This window comes from Capra hircus, chromosome 22 (assembly GCF_001704415.2).
Source record: "Capra hircus breed San Clemente chromosome 22, ASM170441v1, whole genome shotgun sequence".
Lineage (NCBI taxonomy): Eukaryota > Metazoa > Chordata > Mammalia > Artiodactyla > Bovidae > Capra > Capra hircus.
This window is the reverse complement of record NC_030829.1, coordinates 45269927-45289036: the sequence shown is the minus strand read 5'-3', so window position 1 is coordinate 45289036 and position 19110 is coordinate 45269927. Positions and strand designations below refer to the sequence as shown.

Sequence of the window (19110 nt, the reverse complement as noted above, 5' to 3'; positions counted from 1 at the left end):
TGTCAAGGCAGGTGTGGCCCTAGATCTTGCAAGGGACCCCACTGTCTCACCTCACTGAATATTCACAAACCAAAGAGCCTCCTGGGGGTGCAAGGAAGGCACCTCCATTCAATGGAAATGAAGGCTTATTTTTTGACACAGATCACTGTCACATCAAGTGGATTTTCCCAAAGGAAAGTAATGGAGAAATTAAGCAGCTGCTTTTCCTGTACTTTTCAAAGTAAGACAGAAAATGCAGAAGGGCCCCAAGAGCACATTTTCACAATTAAATTGGGGGGTGACACAAGGGGGCCATGGTTGAATACACATTTTGGTAATGCCCATGAGGGTAACAAATTGCTGGAAATGTGATCCCATTGGGTTTCTGCAAGAAAACCAGAAAAATAAGGCAGGCGGAAGGTAAATTCCAGCCATATGAAAACAGGAGTGGGGATGAGCCAACAGGGAGGGGGCCTGGAGAGGAGCTAGAGGCAGCATATAGGAATACACAGTGGATCTAACCAGCCCAGACCACATAATTTGGGGAGCCCGGAGCAAAATGAATTGCGGCGTGCCTCATTCAGAAATTATTAACAGTTTCAAGACGGTGACAGCAGAGCATGAAACCAAGCTCAGGGTTCCGTGGACTACACAGGTCACATGCTGATAATGCTGGGCTAGGGTGTGAGGTTTATGGGGGAAACAACTAGCTCTAGGGGCTGTCAAAACTCTTCAGAAAAGCAAACTTTCCCCAGTCCACTTTGCTCTCAGAAAACACCACCCTTGGATGATCACAGTGAGACAAATGAATCATGCCTAGGCTAGTATCTAGAAGTGCCAAAAAAGGGAGGAGCTGTCAGGGTTGTTATGCTAATTCCAATTTGTTGTAATTTTTGGAGCGACTTTTCCTAAATTATGATCCATTTCAACACCGAAACACCAGATTCAAGTCAGAGGCTTATGATGCTATTATAAGCATATTACTGATGCCTAGTAAAATAACTTCTTGTAATGTTTCTTTTATAAGGGCCATAAATCAAAATATTCAAAACAGTTAATTTTTAATGTGCCACTATTATCCATCTTTAGTTATAAATTTAATATCTCCTTAGGCCCCACAGATTGTAATGCGACTCAAAACATGCAACGGCTGTTCAGAAATAGAAGGTTCTCCCAGTATCTCATTATTTAAATCCTTAAGATATGGTTTTAAAGGCCTGAGGATATCTGAGCAAACTTGTTTAAAGGAGTCATAAAGAAAGATAAGTAGTTTTCCTCAGAAGCCTATAAAATTTATTACAATATATTAAAGCGGGATTATATATTGACTAATTTTCAGAAGGCATTTGTTTTCTGGGATACATGGTGTTTGGGGAAATTTCATAAAGGAATAAGGAGGATGGGGATTTAATACCATTATCTCTGCTTCCCTTGAGCAAAGCAAGGCTGTCTATATGCCTTTCAGTTTCATCCTGAAAATGACAAGCTTTCTATGTCAGGGGATAGTGGAAGGTGGGGGGTTGGGGTGTCAAAATTCTGTGAAAGAGCAATAGAGTCTTTATTTTCCAGGAGGAGGGGCTTTCCTGGTGGCTCAGATGGTGAAGAATCCTCCTGCAATGTGGGAGACATGGGTTTGATCCCGGGGTTGGGAAGATGCCCTGGAGGAGGGCATGGCAACCTGCTCTTAGAATCCCCGTGGACAGACAGTGCGGCAGGCTACAGTCCACGGGGCTGCAAAGAGTTGGACATGACTGAATGACTAAGCACAGCACACATCCGGGAGGAGACACAAACGCAGCCCAGTCCTGACACTATAACACGATGGCAGAAGCAGGTTCACAAAAGAGCCCCAAGAAGGACTTACCCTTCTCTAGGCACCCCCCAAACTCACAGAATCTTCCTTTGCCTGCTTGTTACATGCATGCTGTGGGCAGGTTTCATATGCTCACTAACATTATAAAATATTTACTTCTCACTTAGAGCTGTTTTAGGTCAATTTGCATCTTTATTAGGTATTCCGTATGAGTAAAGGCCATATTTCTCTTAAACTTTTCTCTAGATAGGGAGTCTCTCAGACAAATTTTAGCATTTCTCTGGTTTCCCTACCTCCCTATATCAACAAGTTGCCCTTTGGAACCACTTTGCGTCTGGAAGAGTTAATTCTGTACTGTTTTCCTCTTTACTAAAGAAAGGGAGAAGAGGGGAGAAAAGGGGAGATGTGACCAGGAAGCAGGTTCTACTGGTGGTCAACGGATCCAGGAAGTGTTACATCTGTAACTATGTGGAAAGATGCTGTAAATGAAAGTCAAACCTCTGTGTGTTCCCTGAAGGACCAGAGAAAGCAGTCTGACTCACTGATGGGACCTTCAACGGGTTCATCCGAGCAGTGAAAAATGTCAATGAAAACTGTCACCCACGGGCGAAACACACCAGTTACTATTTTCAAATTCATCTGAAGAATCACTGTTTACATAATATGAGTGCAAGACTTGCAGAAGGGCACACCTGTTTACTTCTCCTAAAGAACTGCCTCTCCAATCACAGACCTGGGACATTTCACATTTGTCCCAGAAAAAGAACTGCATGGTGAGTACTTCTGACTATGGCACACAATCTACCACATTTCTTATTCTGAATAGATATATATATGCTCATATACAATGTCACCGACTTCAACAGAATAGTCTGTGTCACCATAGGTAGATATATTCAGCTCCAGAGCATTTGTGACTTGGTGCTAAACAGCCTGCAGTATCCCGGAGAGGTGTGATTCCCAATGGCAAAAGTCGACAGAGTTCAATGTTCCATTTTATATTAATAACACAGAGCATTACATGCACCACTATTCAACTATAATGCAGACAGCCAAGAAATAAACAGTGGGTTCGCAATAGATAAAAATCAACCTTTAAAAAAACAAAATCCTCTGAAAAAACACAATGCATGGAAATAATGTAAAAGCAACAGGTATAATACCACTCGTGAGTCTGTCAATATTAACACTTCTTTTTAAGTTCATTTAAAGAGATACAGTTACCCATTCACCGTTACTATGGCTTGCTCCTTGTGTTTTCTTCAGAACTGCCATAGAAGAGAGTACAATTCATTAAATGGGCTTCTTACACATGATAGTTTCAGCTCCAGGAAGATAAATAGCTTTGTTTTCCTTATTCCTTGCCAAACATTTGACACAACCAGAAGGACATGGGAGTTACACCACACTGGCATATCTGGTAAGAGCGAGCAGGCGGCTGAACACCATGACCGGAGAGCTGTGACAATTTCTGAGTCCACAACCATGCCTTTAAAAGTGTGGATAAACCCTAATGAGGGCAGAGTTTACATCTTAAACAACATAGAAACATTTGAATGGTGCTCAACCCGGCCCCAACAAGGCAGAACAATAATGTGGTTGCAGGGAGGGGGGATATGGAGGAGGGAGCTCTTGGGGGTGGTCACGGCACACAGAAGCAAACACAGGGCACATCACAAACACAGTGAGCACAACCGAGCACGCACACAATACAACACTAGAACACAATTTTAAAAGGAAAAGGATATAAAAGATGGTTTTTCTCACCCCTCAAAACAAAACTGGAACTTTGGTTTACGGGCCCGGCTATGCCCATATGCCCTCCTCGTCATCCTGCGGCCGGCCAGGGGTAAGGTGCACGGAGAGGAGGGGAGCACCGGAATGAAAGAAGAGAAGGTTAGTTACACTGGGATGCACTGCAAAGGCACACTGATCTTCACTTTGTTTTTTAATCTTAAAGAGCGAGGAAAAAAAAAATCCATAGTAACTTAAAGTTCCACATCACTGACTTGTCAAATACATAACTGAGTTTTGTATCTATGGCAACCCCCACACAAAAACATTCCACCCACCAGGCTCTGACTCTGTGTCAAGATTGGATTAGAAGATTAAAATTAGTCTACATTAGCAGATGATTATTTTTTTGGAAAGCATGCAATCTGAATTGCATATGCCTAAAGAGTAGATTAAACCTTTTAAGTAAGCAGAGAAGTAATTATAGTAACTAAATACCCTTAATTTCTCTTAAGCTTGAAGTATCAATAAAGGCTAAAGAAGAATTTTAAAAAAACCAAAATTCCACCAACTTGGGTGGAACGAACTTCTGTAGCATGCGATAATTCACATTGGTTATTTCACAAAGGCTCAAACATGCTGTGATCTTCTGGATTTGTCAGGTTCTATTTTATCCTCAGCATAAAAGAGGATGTGCTCACCATGGAATGATTATACATTTGTATGGAGTGATTATACATTTGCAATCAAATAAGTTTCAAAGCAAAGAGAGTAAACTTTCAATTCAGTAAAATGCTTATAGAAAGGAAGTTTTGTTTAACTTAAAATTGTGCTCAACTGTGGATAAATGGGAACTTATTTGGTCTGAATTCTTGTTAAAAACATTTCCAGAATGGTTCAGGCCATTTTCCTCACTTAGTGAAGAGGTGGATGGGCAAGGAAATTGAATCTATACAGACAGAAGTATATCTGCTGTCACAAGGTCGTGTTTTGGACAAGAATTCTCACTGCTCACTGCAAGGATAGAAACAAAGTATAGAAAACCCAGTGGTTCATATTCTGGTCTCACACGTAATTTGGGACCTGTGTCTTTTAACAAAGCCCTGAAAAACCCAGGTTTTCCCATGATTGGCTTCTGTGTTTTGAAAACCAGGAACAGGAAAAACAATAACTTCAAGCATTTTCTCACAATATGTATCCATATTGCTGAAGTTGTTGTAAAATCAGGTTGAATTATATGAAAATGCCCACTGTTGGCCATTTTGGGTCTAGAAAAACAGCAACTTCATACAGTTTGACCTAATCTTGCCAACAAGGCTAAGATGATTTTATCTGCTCAAGAATTTGGATCTATGGTCTTTGAAATGAGTTTTCATATGATTTCTTTTGTATTTTTGTGAATTTTATTTTGTATATTTAAAAATACTATTCTGACAAAGGGAGTTCACCAGACTACAGCCCAAAGAATTAACAATGTCCCACTTATTTGAGTCAATCAATTGATGTGCACACAGTCCGAATTGGACAACTCAGTATGAATTTGAACTGACAGTTTGGCTAGTAATATTCTGGCCCCACATAAGTTCAACTGATCATCTTACTTGGGTCTCCTCCTCATATAAAATTTACCTGTGTCTATTTACCACTACAGTGGTAATAGTAATAGTCTAGTAATTGCTCCTGGCAATGAACCTCCCTTTTCCCTACCTAATTTGAGAAATATGGATTATTACATTCATCAATTTTCTCTCAGTTCCTAGAGAGAAGAAAAGCTTATGTCCTTTTTTATGCTAATAAAGAAGGAAAGTATAGCAGGGAATCCCTCAAGCATCCACAAATGGGTCTCAAAGGGTCTAGCAATTCCTTGCAGTTCAATACAGAATGGTGCGGGTATGTGTGTAAGTATATTTCTCTGGATGGAGGTCCTAGCTTTCATTATAAGCTTCCTGACTCCCAAAGTCACTGCTGCAGGAAAACTCAGAGAGATGCTATGATTTGCCAAAGTCACACACAAAAAAATAGGCAGTTTTCCTCAAAATGCCGCCTACAGACCCTGCTGACTGCTTCTGAATGGCTGTAAAATCATTCCCTTTGCTGAGCAGTTCATTTCATTTTGCATTTAAAACCAACAGTATGTAGACATCCACTTTATTTCAAATCCAAATATGTTTTAAATTTTGAAAAAGAAGAAGGAAGGAGGAAAGAAAGCCACTGCTACCAAAATCTATAACTATTTTTCTAATGCTGAAGTGTGGTCTAATGCAAATTACTTTTAGCAAATTAAATATATTAAAAAGTGGTAATTAATTATGATTGAAGCAGACAGGAGTTGTAGCTCAAAAATACACACTGCCAATATCACTACTGTGCCTCGTCCACCATAGGAATAAAAAGGAGCTCCCAGATGTCGAGGGTTATTAAAAGCCAGATGTTGAGATCGACGTTTTGTATGCTGGTGAATAAAGTAAAGAAATATGACAGTCCAATATAAACTTTGCTAACGTTTAACATGGCAGAAATGTGGATAAATTCCTTCACTGCGCTCAGAATATTATGCATATCTTTCAAGTTCCTAGTTTCTGAAGTTAAAAGTGTTTAAAAGAAAATAGACAGGGAAGTGGTGGCCATTTCTGGTCTCTCTAATCTTCAAAGCTTAAACATGAATTGACCCTAATCACCAAGTGATCTGGGTCAGAGTGAGTGTCCGCTTGGGGAATAAAAAAACAAAAATGCAGGAGCTAATCAGAGACGGAGCCCCAGATATTTCCAAACGTTCACAGCTGTCTGACTCTTGCACCGCCTGCATCTTTGTATGCAAATATTAATTTGTTCAGCAACCTTACTGCCCAGAAATGTAAATCTGGAGACCAAAAAAATAAAAACCAGATAAATGTCACTTGATCCCTAACTTCATGCCAAGTTATTTAGAAATTCTTGAAGTTTTAAAATGCATCTATCAGGCCTGGGAGAGTCAGTTTCCTTCCCTTGTTTTTCTGTTTTCAAATCGACCTTGCAGCGGGCTTTCTGGAGGCTGCCTGGTGTTGCCCCCTTGTGTGTTGACCCTGTGAGTGATCGCTATGCCAGGAGTTGCCAAAATATCTGGATGAGAAAAAAACCTCTAGTCCATCCGTCATCCATCTGCTTTTGTCCACAGCACCTGGGGATGGAACATCCAAGGTGGGCTGAAGCCCAGAGCACAGTGACCACAAAGCCCATTTTAAACAGAGAGGAGGCTTAACTATCAAATAAACTCAGGATGTATCTATTGCTCCAGAGATGATATGAAGACTTGACGGAAATCCTTCAGTTCCAGATGCTGGGCTCTAATGGGGTTCTCTAAATACTGAGATAAAACAAAATCCCTCACCGGATGGGCTGCTCAAGGGGCTATGTTGATGACAAGATCTAAGAGCAAAGTGACTGAGTCATCACTGACAAGATGGGAGACTTGCTGTGGGGACATTTATTAGCCCAGCCATGGAGGTCTGGGAAGGAACTCTGTGATATGACCTGATAAACAGACCAGTGTAAACCTTTAATTGGTCTCTATTTTGAGGTATTTGGTATAGCCAGCAGGCAAGCCTCAGCCCATCACAGGGCTGGTGGTTTTTTTTTCTTAAAAAAAAAAAAAAAAAAAAGAAAAACACAAACCCCCCTGCAATTTTCTTTCAGTTGATAGCTGGCTTTTTTCTTGAAATCGAAGGGCTAGGTTCCTAATGAGGACCTTACTGTCACACTCATCGTAACTGAAGATTAGAATGAAATTATGGACGCATCACTTTTAAATCAGCCTACTGGCTGTGTAAGAACTCAACCACTTGTCTCTGCCAGGAAGTTCAACATGGTCTCCCGGTGGGACAAGCAGGGTGACCGTCCTGGTTACTGACAGGGTATGGTGTGGGCAGTCACCAGATCGACCCCTACTTCTCCTAGAAGTTCATGGCTCCTCTGATACTTTCTGCAAACTTCAAGCACCAGCATTCTGCAAACTTTGGCCACGCAAGTCACAGAAGCAAGCCACAGTGTTGGGTGTATGATGCGTCCTGTGCCCGGGTGTGAGCAAAGCAGCAACTCTCAGCATTTCTAAACTGCAGGCTTGGCCAGAACTAGGGAAATAGAGTGTATACAAAGGAAAGCAAGGGGTGTGAGCCTGGAGATAAGGGCATCAAGCCTTATCAGGGCACTAACGGGTTTTCTTTCTGGGTCAAGTCCAAACCTTTCCTCTGGAAACCTCACATTTGTGTCTGTCACCTCTCCTGCCTCCTAGAATGCATAGCCCATAAGTTGATGTCTCTGTTTATGTGACGAGGTCAGGAATGGCTGCAAACTCTTAGATAATCTGATCTGTCACAGCCTGTGGTACCCATTTGCAGACAAGTTCTCCCAAAGAATAGCCAAGTCCTTTCTAGATTCAGATACCTGTTCTGTGCTCTGTTTATAAATGCTAATTAATTTTTGACCTGGGCTAGAAATGAGCCAGCAGGAATTAGCACCAGCTCCAGGTTAGAAAGAATGGGATGGCTTGCAGTGTTTCTTCACTAAGAATCACTAGGACACAGGGCTGGGGAGGGTCTTTGTGCAGACTGGGGAAGGCAGGCTCAGGGATAAAGATGAGGTAGGTCACTGAAGTATACCTGGCCAGGAGCTGTGGAGCGGGGGTCAAATTCCAATCCATCTGACCGCAAAGATTCACCCTCCTGACATGTGGACCTTGAAGCCACAGAGAGAAGCCCTCATTTTGGCCCCCGGAAACACCTGAGGGTCCTGCTCAGCTCAGCTCTGAAGTCCTTAGGACTCCGTGTTGTCTCTTTCCAAGCTGTTGAAGGTCCTGGTTGGGACTGGATGGTACAACTTAGGTGGGGTTTCTCTGGCTCTTGGAAGAAAGACAACCTCACATGCATACGGCAGATGTCCCTTATACAGCTTATCAGCAGCACCCCACCAAGTTTCAAAGTCCCTGGGGGAAAAGGCAGCACCCCCATACCCCTCATGCTCTGCCACAGCACATGCGGGAATTTAACATGCATTTTCAAACCAGAAAGCCTATAAGGACTGGCCCCTGCTTTTCTGAATGACTTGAGTCCTCTAATAGAGAAGGCAGCCTGGATTTCAGAGTTCCTTAGGGGCTGCCAAGATTGTGTTTACTTGTTTCTCCCCAGAATGGTTCAGTCCTCCTTCTCATGGCACTAGCTGCACTTCTGATTTATTCTTCTAACCTGACTTGGTGAGAGCTGAACGGCCCTGGCTAAGGGAAAATATGATGGGCGATGTCCATGTTTTAAAAGATACACACGGGTGTTTCTCAAGGGAGACGCAGAGACTGCAAGCAAGCCTGTGCAGCCTGGTTGGTTCTCAGCAAGTCTACCACACCGGGACCCCCTGAGGCAGGGGGCCATCTAAATCCTCTTTGGTAAGCCATGGAGAACATTTGAGAAGCTTGTGGGACATTTTCCTTCACTTCTAATGCAGTAAGTTTAGGCAGTTTCTCATTTTTTTCCAACTATCATTATAGGGTGACATGAAAACTAGCTGTCTATTTCCTTCAAGAAAAAGTTAATTCTGACAGACCAATCTTTAGTGCATGGTGCCAGCTCTCTCAGCTGAAAGATACAAGATACCCAGCTGAAGATAAAAATGCTGGAAGGTTGTATACTGGCCAAGAATATATTTTCAGAGCCCAAAGTCAACATCTGCTAAAAGCTGAGCCATTGCCAGATAGCCATAAAAAAGGGGTGGGGTGGAGACAGGCTTTATTTTCACTCCCTCATCCATCAGTCATTAACGCTTGGCTTTGTTAAACAGAGTGAAAATTGTGTTTTTTAGCATGATTCTGACTCTGCTGTTTCCTGGCTAGGGGGCAACCAAATCCCCTAGCCCCTCGACTTTTCATGTCCTCAAGTGCCTCAGAAAGAAAAAAGAATCAGAAGGCCCTGATACTTCACAGGGCTACTGTGTGAATTAAACTGGAGAATGTAAATTAACCTGACTTGTAGACCTTAAAAATGTATACAAATATAACTGGGCACACCGCCCTTGTTGGTGGCATTTCATAGGTTGTCACTATTACAATTTATTTGATATTGTGCTAAGACCAAAGGCAAAAGGGTGTATGTAAAAAAGGATCAGACAGTGTGTTAAACCATCCTTAGTTATTTTAACATCTCTGGGCTATTCAAAGCTATGGTTTATACCTGTCATTAAAATACAGATGCTGAAACAATTTTTCAAATGATATTGTTCCACAAATACAGTAGTTTGCAGAATCTGGCTAGTGGGCAACCGAATTCCCTAGCCCCTTGACACTGTGCGTGCATTTACGTTTAAAGAATGTTTTCAATTCTCTTTTCTGTGGTTCCTTATCTTCTGAGTGCTGCAAGTGCCTGGGGCATGGAAGTCCAACATGACCCTTATTACATCAGTTCAAGAAAAAAAAAGGCAATGGTGTTTAGCAAGAGAAAATGGATTTCCCTGCTTCCAGACCTTTCAAAGTTGGCCACCCCCTTTCAATGGGGGAGCTAAAGAGCTGCCTCTTAGACAAATGTGACCGGATTAAAGCAGCAAGTTGAAAAGGAATCAACCCTTCCGCGATGCCAAGATGAGTTACATCTACAAGCTGGGGAGGGTAGACTGTGTCTGAAAACCCCTGTTGACTCAAAGGATGCTGCAACAAATCTCTTAATGAAACCCTAATACTGCACACAAGGTTTAAAACTAAGAGGAATCAGTGAAAGGGGAGAAAAACAACTTTATCCAAAATAGAGTAAGACTGAAATCTTCAATAGGCTCAAATTGCCTTTAAGGAAAAACCCTTTTCTAAGAGGAGGATCCTGATGCATTAAGCAGCTCTGTCTTTTTCCCCAGATATGAAGACCCTACCTGCCAGGGTTTATCAAATCGTGCCCTTGCGTGCTTACATGTAAGGAGTTAACATCACACCCAGATTACACAGCTTTGGCAGTAACTTGCTCATCTGCACAGCCAGCTTTCCTAAGAGCTGTGTCACCCCACCTCCCTTCCTCTCCTGTGACTGAAACGGTTGGGTGAGCACAGAACAGCTAGTAAGGAAGGAGCAGGTAAGTACCTCCCACAGCAGTGCAGACATTTGTCCTCATTTCTTTCCTACCTGTGGCCTCACAAAGAGCCCTGACAGGGTCATTCCAGAGCCTCTGCTCTTAAACCAAACAAACAAATAAACTACCACCTTTATTTCCCAGTGGTGAGAAATCACATATTCCTTTTGGCTTGTGTTTTAGTAGCTTTGGGGATTCGGGGTATTCTTTGAGGGGTTAAAAAAAAATGACATCTAGCTATCTTTCTACTTCATTTACTTGAAAAAAAAAAATCTGTTGAGTTTTAAACACAGCATCTACTTGTGATAAAAGGAGCATCTGAAAAGGGGCAAGTAAGCACAAGAAAAAACAATTTGTAACAATGTGTGGTGAAGGATGTTAACTAAACTTGTCCTGGTAATCATTTCACAATATATCCATATACCAAATCATATGTCGTATATCTCAAATTGATACAATGGTAAGGGTCAATTATATTTTCACTTGTGAAAATTAACTGTTTAGAAAAAGAAAAGAGGCAAGTGGATCATAAGATATAGTTCAAGATGCATTCCAGGATTTCTCTGACTCCCATGTGGAGAGGACTGGCCCAAGAGCAGGAACAGTTGAAATCTTTGGACCCTTCTCCCATTCAATAAACATTAGCCCAACAAGACGTTTCTTCATAGGTTTTGAATTTGAAGGCTTCATCCCTACTTGAAGCCAAAACCCAAAGCCTTCTTCCAAGAAGTGGGCCATGAAATTAGATTTGCAATGCAAAGCACCTCTATCGTCTCTTGTTTAGTCAAGCTTCAGACATACTAACTTGGATGGGAAACCGATACTAAAAGCCTGTGACACGTAACTTCTCTTATTAGGTTACCGTCATGGGGAACAAATTTCTTTTTGGTTGTCCTGAAACTATACTTTAGCAAATTATGATACATAGGAGTCAATTTTTCTTCTACGTAGGAAACATGAAAATGTATTTACACACACAAGCACATATATGTATATATAATGAAAATTCAAACACTCACACAGGGGAAGTTAGGGAGAGAAATTTCTAGTTAAACATGATCTTGAGAAATTCTTCCATATGTGGAAAAGTCCTCGGTTCGTCTGACATGTAGCTATACATACATATATACACACAGGACACTATGTATACATTTATCCCACATTCATTTAACCTCAAAACATAAAATAAATTCTTTTTTTTTTCCTCCCTAAGCAAAAGCTAGGAATAACAACTCTATACACAGAATCCATCTTCTGGGGGCAATGGAGCAAGTTAAACCCCTCGTCTGTTTGTTAGAATTCAAAGGGCTGCACTTTGGCTAATCTGCTGGTGAAAGTGCAAGGAAAGCAGGGCATCAATCACAGAAGCCCATCCGGCATCTCACAGAAAGGGCGAGTGGGGAATCCAGAGGCCTGGAGTCGGGTCTCTGAGAAGTAACAGGGCCCGGGGAGGGGCTGCTGTGACTGCTTCCTTCTCTGGGTGGACAGTGAGACTCTACGAAGCCCTGTTCCCAAACATAAAATCCAAGCGCTTGGGAGGGAGAAGAAGAGGAGAAAAGCAGCAAGGGTGGGGATGCTTACAAGACAGATCTGGGACCAAGAAACTCATGCGGCTTGGAAATGTTGTTGCCTTTCTCCAGCCATATCTCAGTAAGGACCTGCTGGCTGGAATTTCCCCTCTGCAGGAATGCTCTCCAGGATACAGACTAATTCAGTCTGGAAGCTCAGGTGTGTGTAGTATGGACAGAGGTGCGAGGGTGAGAGAGCAAGAAGCTCATTTTTGTTTCTGAATCTAACTCTACCTTATGTCTCTTCTGTCTGTAAGAAGAGGGTAGAGGGGACATGTTTCGAGACCAGAAATGTCAAAACCAAGGTAGCGAGTGCTGCAGCCTCTCTGAAGCAGAGCATAGGTGCAGTCCGCATGGGTGAGATCACTGGGATAATTTTGTTGTATCTTAAAATATAACCTGTATATTGACCCCATGACCACTAATTTGAAAAGAAAGCCAAGTCTATGTCTGGGTTCTCTAGCGAACAAGGTATTTGGCAGCTTATGGGAAAACAGTACGTGTCTCAAGCATAATCAATGGGAATTTTCAGCAGAAAATGGCAGTAGACATTCAGTGCTCTGAAATGTGTTCAGCGGTACAAACTCATGTTTCAGCTGAGAGCCAACACATGCTGGGACCACAGAGTAAACAGGAGTGGCAGAGAAGGGACCCAAAGCCACTATTTACATTTGCAGGTGGATTCTGGAAACCGTCAAGTGGGGTCAGTAACATTTAGGATTAGGGTGATCAATTTTCTAGAAAGAGATAAGGAGAGTGGACACCCTGAAGTGGAGGATGTACAATATCTAACGCAGCTCTGTCACAATGAGGCCACTACCTGAAAGCCCTCCAGGAGCCCTGGCTGGTCCGATGGCAGCCTCGAGCCAAGGGAAGCACCCTCTAACTCTGCTCTGGGGGCCTGACTGGTCCCGGGCCTTGTGTGTACACAGGCTCATGGGTGAGCGAGCAAAGGAATGTGGATCCTGGTGATCCACCGCCCAGGGCCCACTATAACCCAGAGCGATTTCTCTCCCTCTCTATGCCAGGCACTCTACTCCTTGAGATCCTCACTCTGGTGCCTCGAGGGCAGTGGGAGAGCTGTAAGAAGCCACATTGTCACTGGCACAGTGATAGCAGGTATGGAGAAAAGTAAAAGGCAGGGGGGATGGGGGAAAATGAAGTGAATATCACAAACAGAAGAATGGAGATAATGCTGATGAAAGCTGGGGCAAATGGAAAGAGAACCGATGTGATGAAATTCTAATTCAAATTTGAAAACTAAACCAAAATGAGATAAAATATACTACAACTGGACAGGAAACTGAAAATGCACATTTGCATTTAGAGGAAGTTGATACTGTAATTAAACCATATTTAGTACACATGGTTATATAAATAGATCCATACTGACATCCAAGGAGGTTTGCCCCGGGGACAGCATTCAGAGATACAGACCCTTCTCTGGGGCCTGTTCATTTGCAGGTATGTGATTCTGAATAGATATCAGCCTCTCTGAGCTCCAGTGTTCTTATCTGTGTAATGGGGATAGTTCCATCTGCCCTTCTTATTTCCCAGAGGTACTACAGGAAGAACTCATTCAACAGACATTTATCGAGTGCCTACTATGAGCCAGACAGGTACAACTATGCTTTGGAATATGTAACAGAGAGTATGAATATGACATAAAATTCAATCAAAAATTCCCATAATAAATTTAATAAGTGTTATGCCTCCATGCTCCTGGACTCTGTAGCCATCCTTTACAAGTAAGATTTCTATAAGCAAAATGTGAAATTTAAACTCTAATTGGGATCTGAAAGTCTTCAAGGTAGTACAAATTCCTTGACCTTTCCAACTCCTGTGAGTGAGTGAGCATTTATATTCAAAGAAAGAGCCAGAGAGAGGAGAAACAAGTTCTGGGCTTTGAAAGTGACCACATATTCTGGGGTTCCAACACACACAAAAAATGTTTAGGTTTTTGTCAGTTAGGTCCCCACAAATTAGAATCAGAGTGCCAGATGCTTTAACAATTGGAGGTACATTTTGCACCAAAAAGAAGTAAGATCCAGGCCTTTAAAGACCCAACATCCAACCCAAGCACAGTAGTGGAAGTTCCAGAAGCCAAAGGGCAACCTGAGCGAGTCTGGTGTTTTGAGTCATCTGAAGTGTGGTGCTCACTCTGATGCCATGCTTTTCTTATCCATGGGTTGGCCCATACTGGGGAGCCACTGGAAGGAGACTAATGAACTATGACTATAAAAGTTACACAATGCCTGGGAAAATAAGTAAAAAATCTTGGCATCCTGGATAAGGCAAGGAAAGATGCTACTTAAAAATAACAGATAGTGATGATGGCAGGTCCAGAGGGCATTTGGGAGAAGTTGAGTTTCCACTTAGCTTTTCTAAAATCGGTCTTGGTAACCTTACTAAAAATAAAACCACTAACATGTCTCCAGCAGGTACAACTAAGTTTTTGGTCTTAATTATTTCTCAGAGCTCACCAGCAGCCTGTGTCATGGGAAATAGTTCTTATCTGCTTGCGTGCCCACTTCTTGGTTTGAAAGGTTTCTTAACGCGTTACTGAGACTTCTCTGAATGTTGTACTTGAACATATTCAATGACTATGGTCATAGGTCACAAACTATTAACTGCTCCTTTCTTGGGTGGGGGTCTAGTTTGTTGGACTGACACACCCCACTGAATTCTCTTACATATTCTCCATATTTCCTTCCCCTTATCACATGTATTTTCAATCCCTGAAGAGATGTGCATGTATGATTATTCTCACTTTCTTGGCTCCTCATTTTTATGATGGTTCCTTTAACTGCAATCAATTGATTTTTTTGGTGGTATAACTCATTCTCAGATGTCATTGTCTTGAAATAAAAAAGTATCCTAAGAGGTGAACACTCTCATTTTCTGCTATTAAACCATAAGGAAAATTTGCCTCAAAAGTCTATCTTTTGATGTACAACACCAGTGGGCACTGGATCAGCCATGTTTTAAGCTGGGTAGTCTTTTCCTACACCTGATACTCTGAGGACAGTATTCCTCAGAGCACAGATGCTACTTGAAAAGAAGAAGAAAAAAGATTCCATGAGCAAGTAAGTCTGGGAAGTGCTGGGTTAAATAAAACTGGAGAACTTGCTTTTTTACATGACTTTATGGATCCTTTGATCTCTTAATTGCACCAAGACTCTCCAAGATTATGTTATAATATGCAACACTTTCCGCAAATTCTTTGCCCACTGATTCTTTGTTTCAAACCTTCCTCATGGGACTAATGTTCCAAAAGTTACTCTGGGAAAGGCTAGTCTAGACTTATAATCCTTGGATTCAGTTTCTCCCAAGGAGAAAGCAAAATCATAGTAAAAGAGAGAGGGTCAGGGAAGAAGTGGAAAAAGAATCTAACTCTGCAAGTACCTGGCAATAGTTAAATTGAGTTTCCTAAGGAAAAATGAGTTTCTCTGGGAAAGTAGCAAAGGGCTGATTTTTTTTTTTTTCTTCTTCACTTTCATGTGCTCTGACCTCTTAATAAAGCTCAAAAGTTAATGTCAACACTTTGGAGCTCCTCTTCTACAAGGTATAGGTGGTCAACGCTCATGGCCACAGGAAAGTTAGGGCTAAAAGATTCATGGGAAGGGGATCAGGAATCCCTCAAAGAGACCTTTCTCCTTTAAGTCGGTTCATTTAGTAGGGGTACATCATGAACACTTAGTTCAAATCTCATCCAAATCAATCCGTTATTCAGCCTCTAATGTTGCCACGTGCTGATATAAAGCTGTCACTGTCCCCTAAGAAGTAGCTCCACTCCATATATGTTAGTATATATGCTTACACAATTATGTGTCGCTTTTGCAATCAACTGGGAAAGACTTCCCAGCCTTTCAATGACTGTCACGACTGGGATGTAGATTTATAATGATGCACAAACTGATACACGAGTTGGTGAATATGAATCTCCATATCCCACACAGGGGGAGACATCATTGTCCAGGAGCAGGAATACCTGGTCAGAAAGGTTAACCAGCCCAGGGAGGTCTTGCCAGCTCCATCTCTGGAGTCAACCTCCTCCTATGAGGGCTCCCAACTTGAGTCTCCTTCTCTGACTGAAAAAATACAACAAGGGAGCATTACGGCCATGCTGACTCCAATTTAAAGTCACAAAAGCTATCCTTCTGATGAATGATATTTCACTTTCACAGTGAACCCCACTGCAGGTCCTAAGTCATGGGCCCCCTAATTAAGTTAAAACTGCCTGTTATCTGTCTTGTTCTGACTGACATTATCCTGAACAGAAATGAATGAGACATCAGATTTTTGCTCAAAACCAGACAGCAAACTACTTGAATATAAGGCTATTATCTATTATTCCCTTACCTAAGCCCAGCAAAGTGGCCATCATGGGATAGGTGTTCCAAGCCTCGGCTGAATGAGCAAAGGACTCCCAGCTCTTGAGGGCCTCCTCGTCTCGGTGGATTTTTCCTCTGAGGAAGAGGATGACCCTCTCTGCCTCTACGTTAATGGGTTGCTTACAGTACTTACTGAGATGGAGAATGTGAAAGTGGAAGGTCATCACCACCTTCCTAATAATTGGCAATGTACAAGAGGTCCTGACCACGTGCGGTAGCTGGACACTTCTCAAGGAATGCTAACTCTTCTGTGGAGGGCACCACATCGGAGCAATGATCTCTGTCTTATAACAATCACTAGTGTCTGTCAAGAAACAGAAGTCAACCAAACAGGCAAGTATTCTAGTTTAATGATTAAAGAGCTCTAGAAAAGTATCTAGAGGCTATCTTTTATAAAAAAAATGAAAATATAGCATTCACAAGGCAGATAAATTTGAACTGGTACTGTGTTTCTAGCATGACACATTAGTGTATGTGTCTCAGTGATGAAACAAGACTGTCATTTCAGCAGGTGCTTGTGTGACCCACTCCCCCAGTTTGGGTCCAGATCCTTTTTTCTGTCGCTATAGTGTTCTCTGTTTCGGTTTCTCTGGGGGCAAGTCCAGGGTGGTCTCTAGTACCAAGAAAATCTTACACTCATTTCCCAAGGCAGAAGATCAAGGAGCAAAGGGCAAGAATGAGAATGAATTAGCAGGATGCCAGGTACACTGGGGTAGGTGAATTTGGGAAAGTAGTGATGGTGAGGGATGTGATGTGAGGGATGATAACTGACTAAATAAAACCAAATTAAACCAAAACCAGACATTCAAGAAAATGACATAAAATCAATCTCACTTTCTACTTCGCTGATTTCCAAACTGAGAACCCTTTTTGAGAGTTAATGACATAAACTGGTGCCTTTTTGCACTTAGCTTCAGAAACTAAGATGTCCTGTGTGAATATCCTTTCCAGGGTTGAGGACTCTGAGGGCAAATGTTTCCCAGGACAAGGACAGGGCCAAGCTGGGGGTGAGGATCGCTCTGATTGGAGCTGCCTTAGTGCACAGTTCCACGGGGTATGTCTTATGTTGTGAGCTATATAAATAGCACCCTCTGGAATTGTACCACTTCCTAGTAAAATTCCTGGAGACTTGGAATCTAAACTTCTCCTACAGGATGCTAGTAACATGAGGTAAAAAGGAAACAGAGTTATCTGAAAAAATTTTAGGAAGTCAGTAAGCACCCCTTCCTCTTATAAATAGTGAAACCCCTCCTCACACACCTCTCGCTCCTCACTATTTAGAAATATATAACAAAGGCATTCAGATGATTCCATTCTATTACCTATGACCTCACCTCTCTTGAAATTTATTGTATAAGTTACACTACTTTTTAAAAAGGTCACAGTAAGATAAAAAAGGAAACACTATTAATATTGACTATGATATCCTGCTAATTTATATTTAATCCCATAATTTCCATAAAATTTCCCTTCAAGAATTTTAATACTAAACATGTAAACAGTCTTTGCATTTGACGGGTGAAGGTGAATATCACTGAAAACTGCTGGAGAACTGTGTTTTTTTCAAGCCATCTCTTCACTTGTTTACTCAGGTAAGCGAGAAAATAGAGTCCAGATCAAATAAACCGGACGCCTTGACTTCACTTGCTAAAATGCAAGCAAAACTCATCTCTTTTCATGTAGTTTTACCCCACTTTTAATTTGCATCACTAAGGGATTTTCTAGGACAGTGCTCAGCAAACTCACGGCTTCTCTGATTGCCAAGCTCATGGAAACAAAGTGCTTTCTCTTAAAACTCTGAAAACAACATTCCAAAGTAACCCACCATTAATACTGTGCCAGCAACAGACTACATATCTATGAAAAAGAAAGGAGAAGAGGAAAGAAAACGCATAACATAAACAAGAACAGACAAAACCTTAAAGAGGAAGGAGAAAGGAAAACATTTAGATTCCTTGAGTGATGGAAATAAATACCAAAGCTATTAGTTTCAGTTCAAAGAACATATCACTTTATGCTGTTTATTATTTCTTGAGGATTATTTATTTTATCTTAAAATATCCAAAGGGTAAAAGGGGTCTTAGAGGTAAGCAGCAATGACACTGACCTGGTCAGGAGAGGGCCTGTGATTGGAATGCTGCGACCTCCCAGGGGACCGGTGGTGGTGGTGGTGATGGTGGTGGTGGTAATGGTGGTGGTCCTCATCGTAGTTGTCCGCCATCAGCTTCATTCTGTTTTGGGTCTGCACGGAACACAAACCAGGGAAGATTCCATCAGGAGCTGGAAGACCAGCCCGAGAGCGTCAGGGCACAATTACAACACCTGTAGGGCTCCCATTATTCTTTTTTTAGGAACAGAGATTTTCACTTTTAGTTCGATGGAAACTTAATAAAGAACACACCATTCCATTAGCTTTGGTGACAGAGGTTCTGTCACATCACTGAATCTGCTATGTTGTCAGAGAGCCATTCATAGACATAAGTGTACTTCCCCCACATGATTTAAATGCCAATAAATGGACACATGCTAAAGTGCTTTGTGTTATCAAGCGA

At 41.8% G+C, this 19110-nt stretch overlaps 1 protein-coding gene across 7 annotated transcripts in view; it reads right to left on the bottom strand.

Annotated features, from left to right (window-relative positions):
* The window catches only part of ERC2 (ELKS/RAB6-interacting/CAST family member 2), a 996291-nt gene that overhangs the window by 179936 nt on the left and 797245 nt on the right, over window positions 1–19110 (bottom strand). For 4 of the 7 annotated variants that reach the window (XM_018038452.1, XM_018038453.1, XM_018038456.1 and 1 more), the window contains one exon: window positions 18666–18800. In XM_018038452.1, coding sequence (XP_017893941.1) covers window positions 18666–18800 — 135 coding nt within the window. Of the gene's footprint in view, window positions 1–3559; window positions 3626–18665; window positions 18801–19110 lie in introns of all 7 variants that reach the window. The other 3 variants (XM_018038455.1, XM_018038458.1, XM_018038454.1) reach the window with 1 other exon arrangement.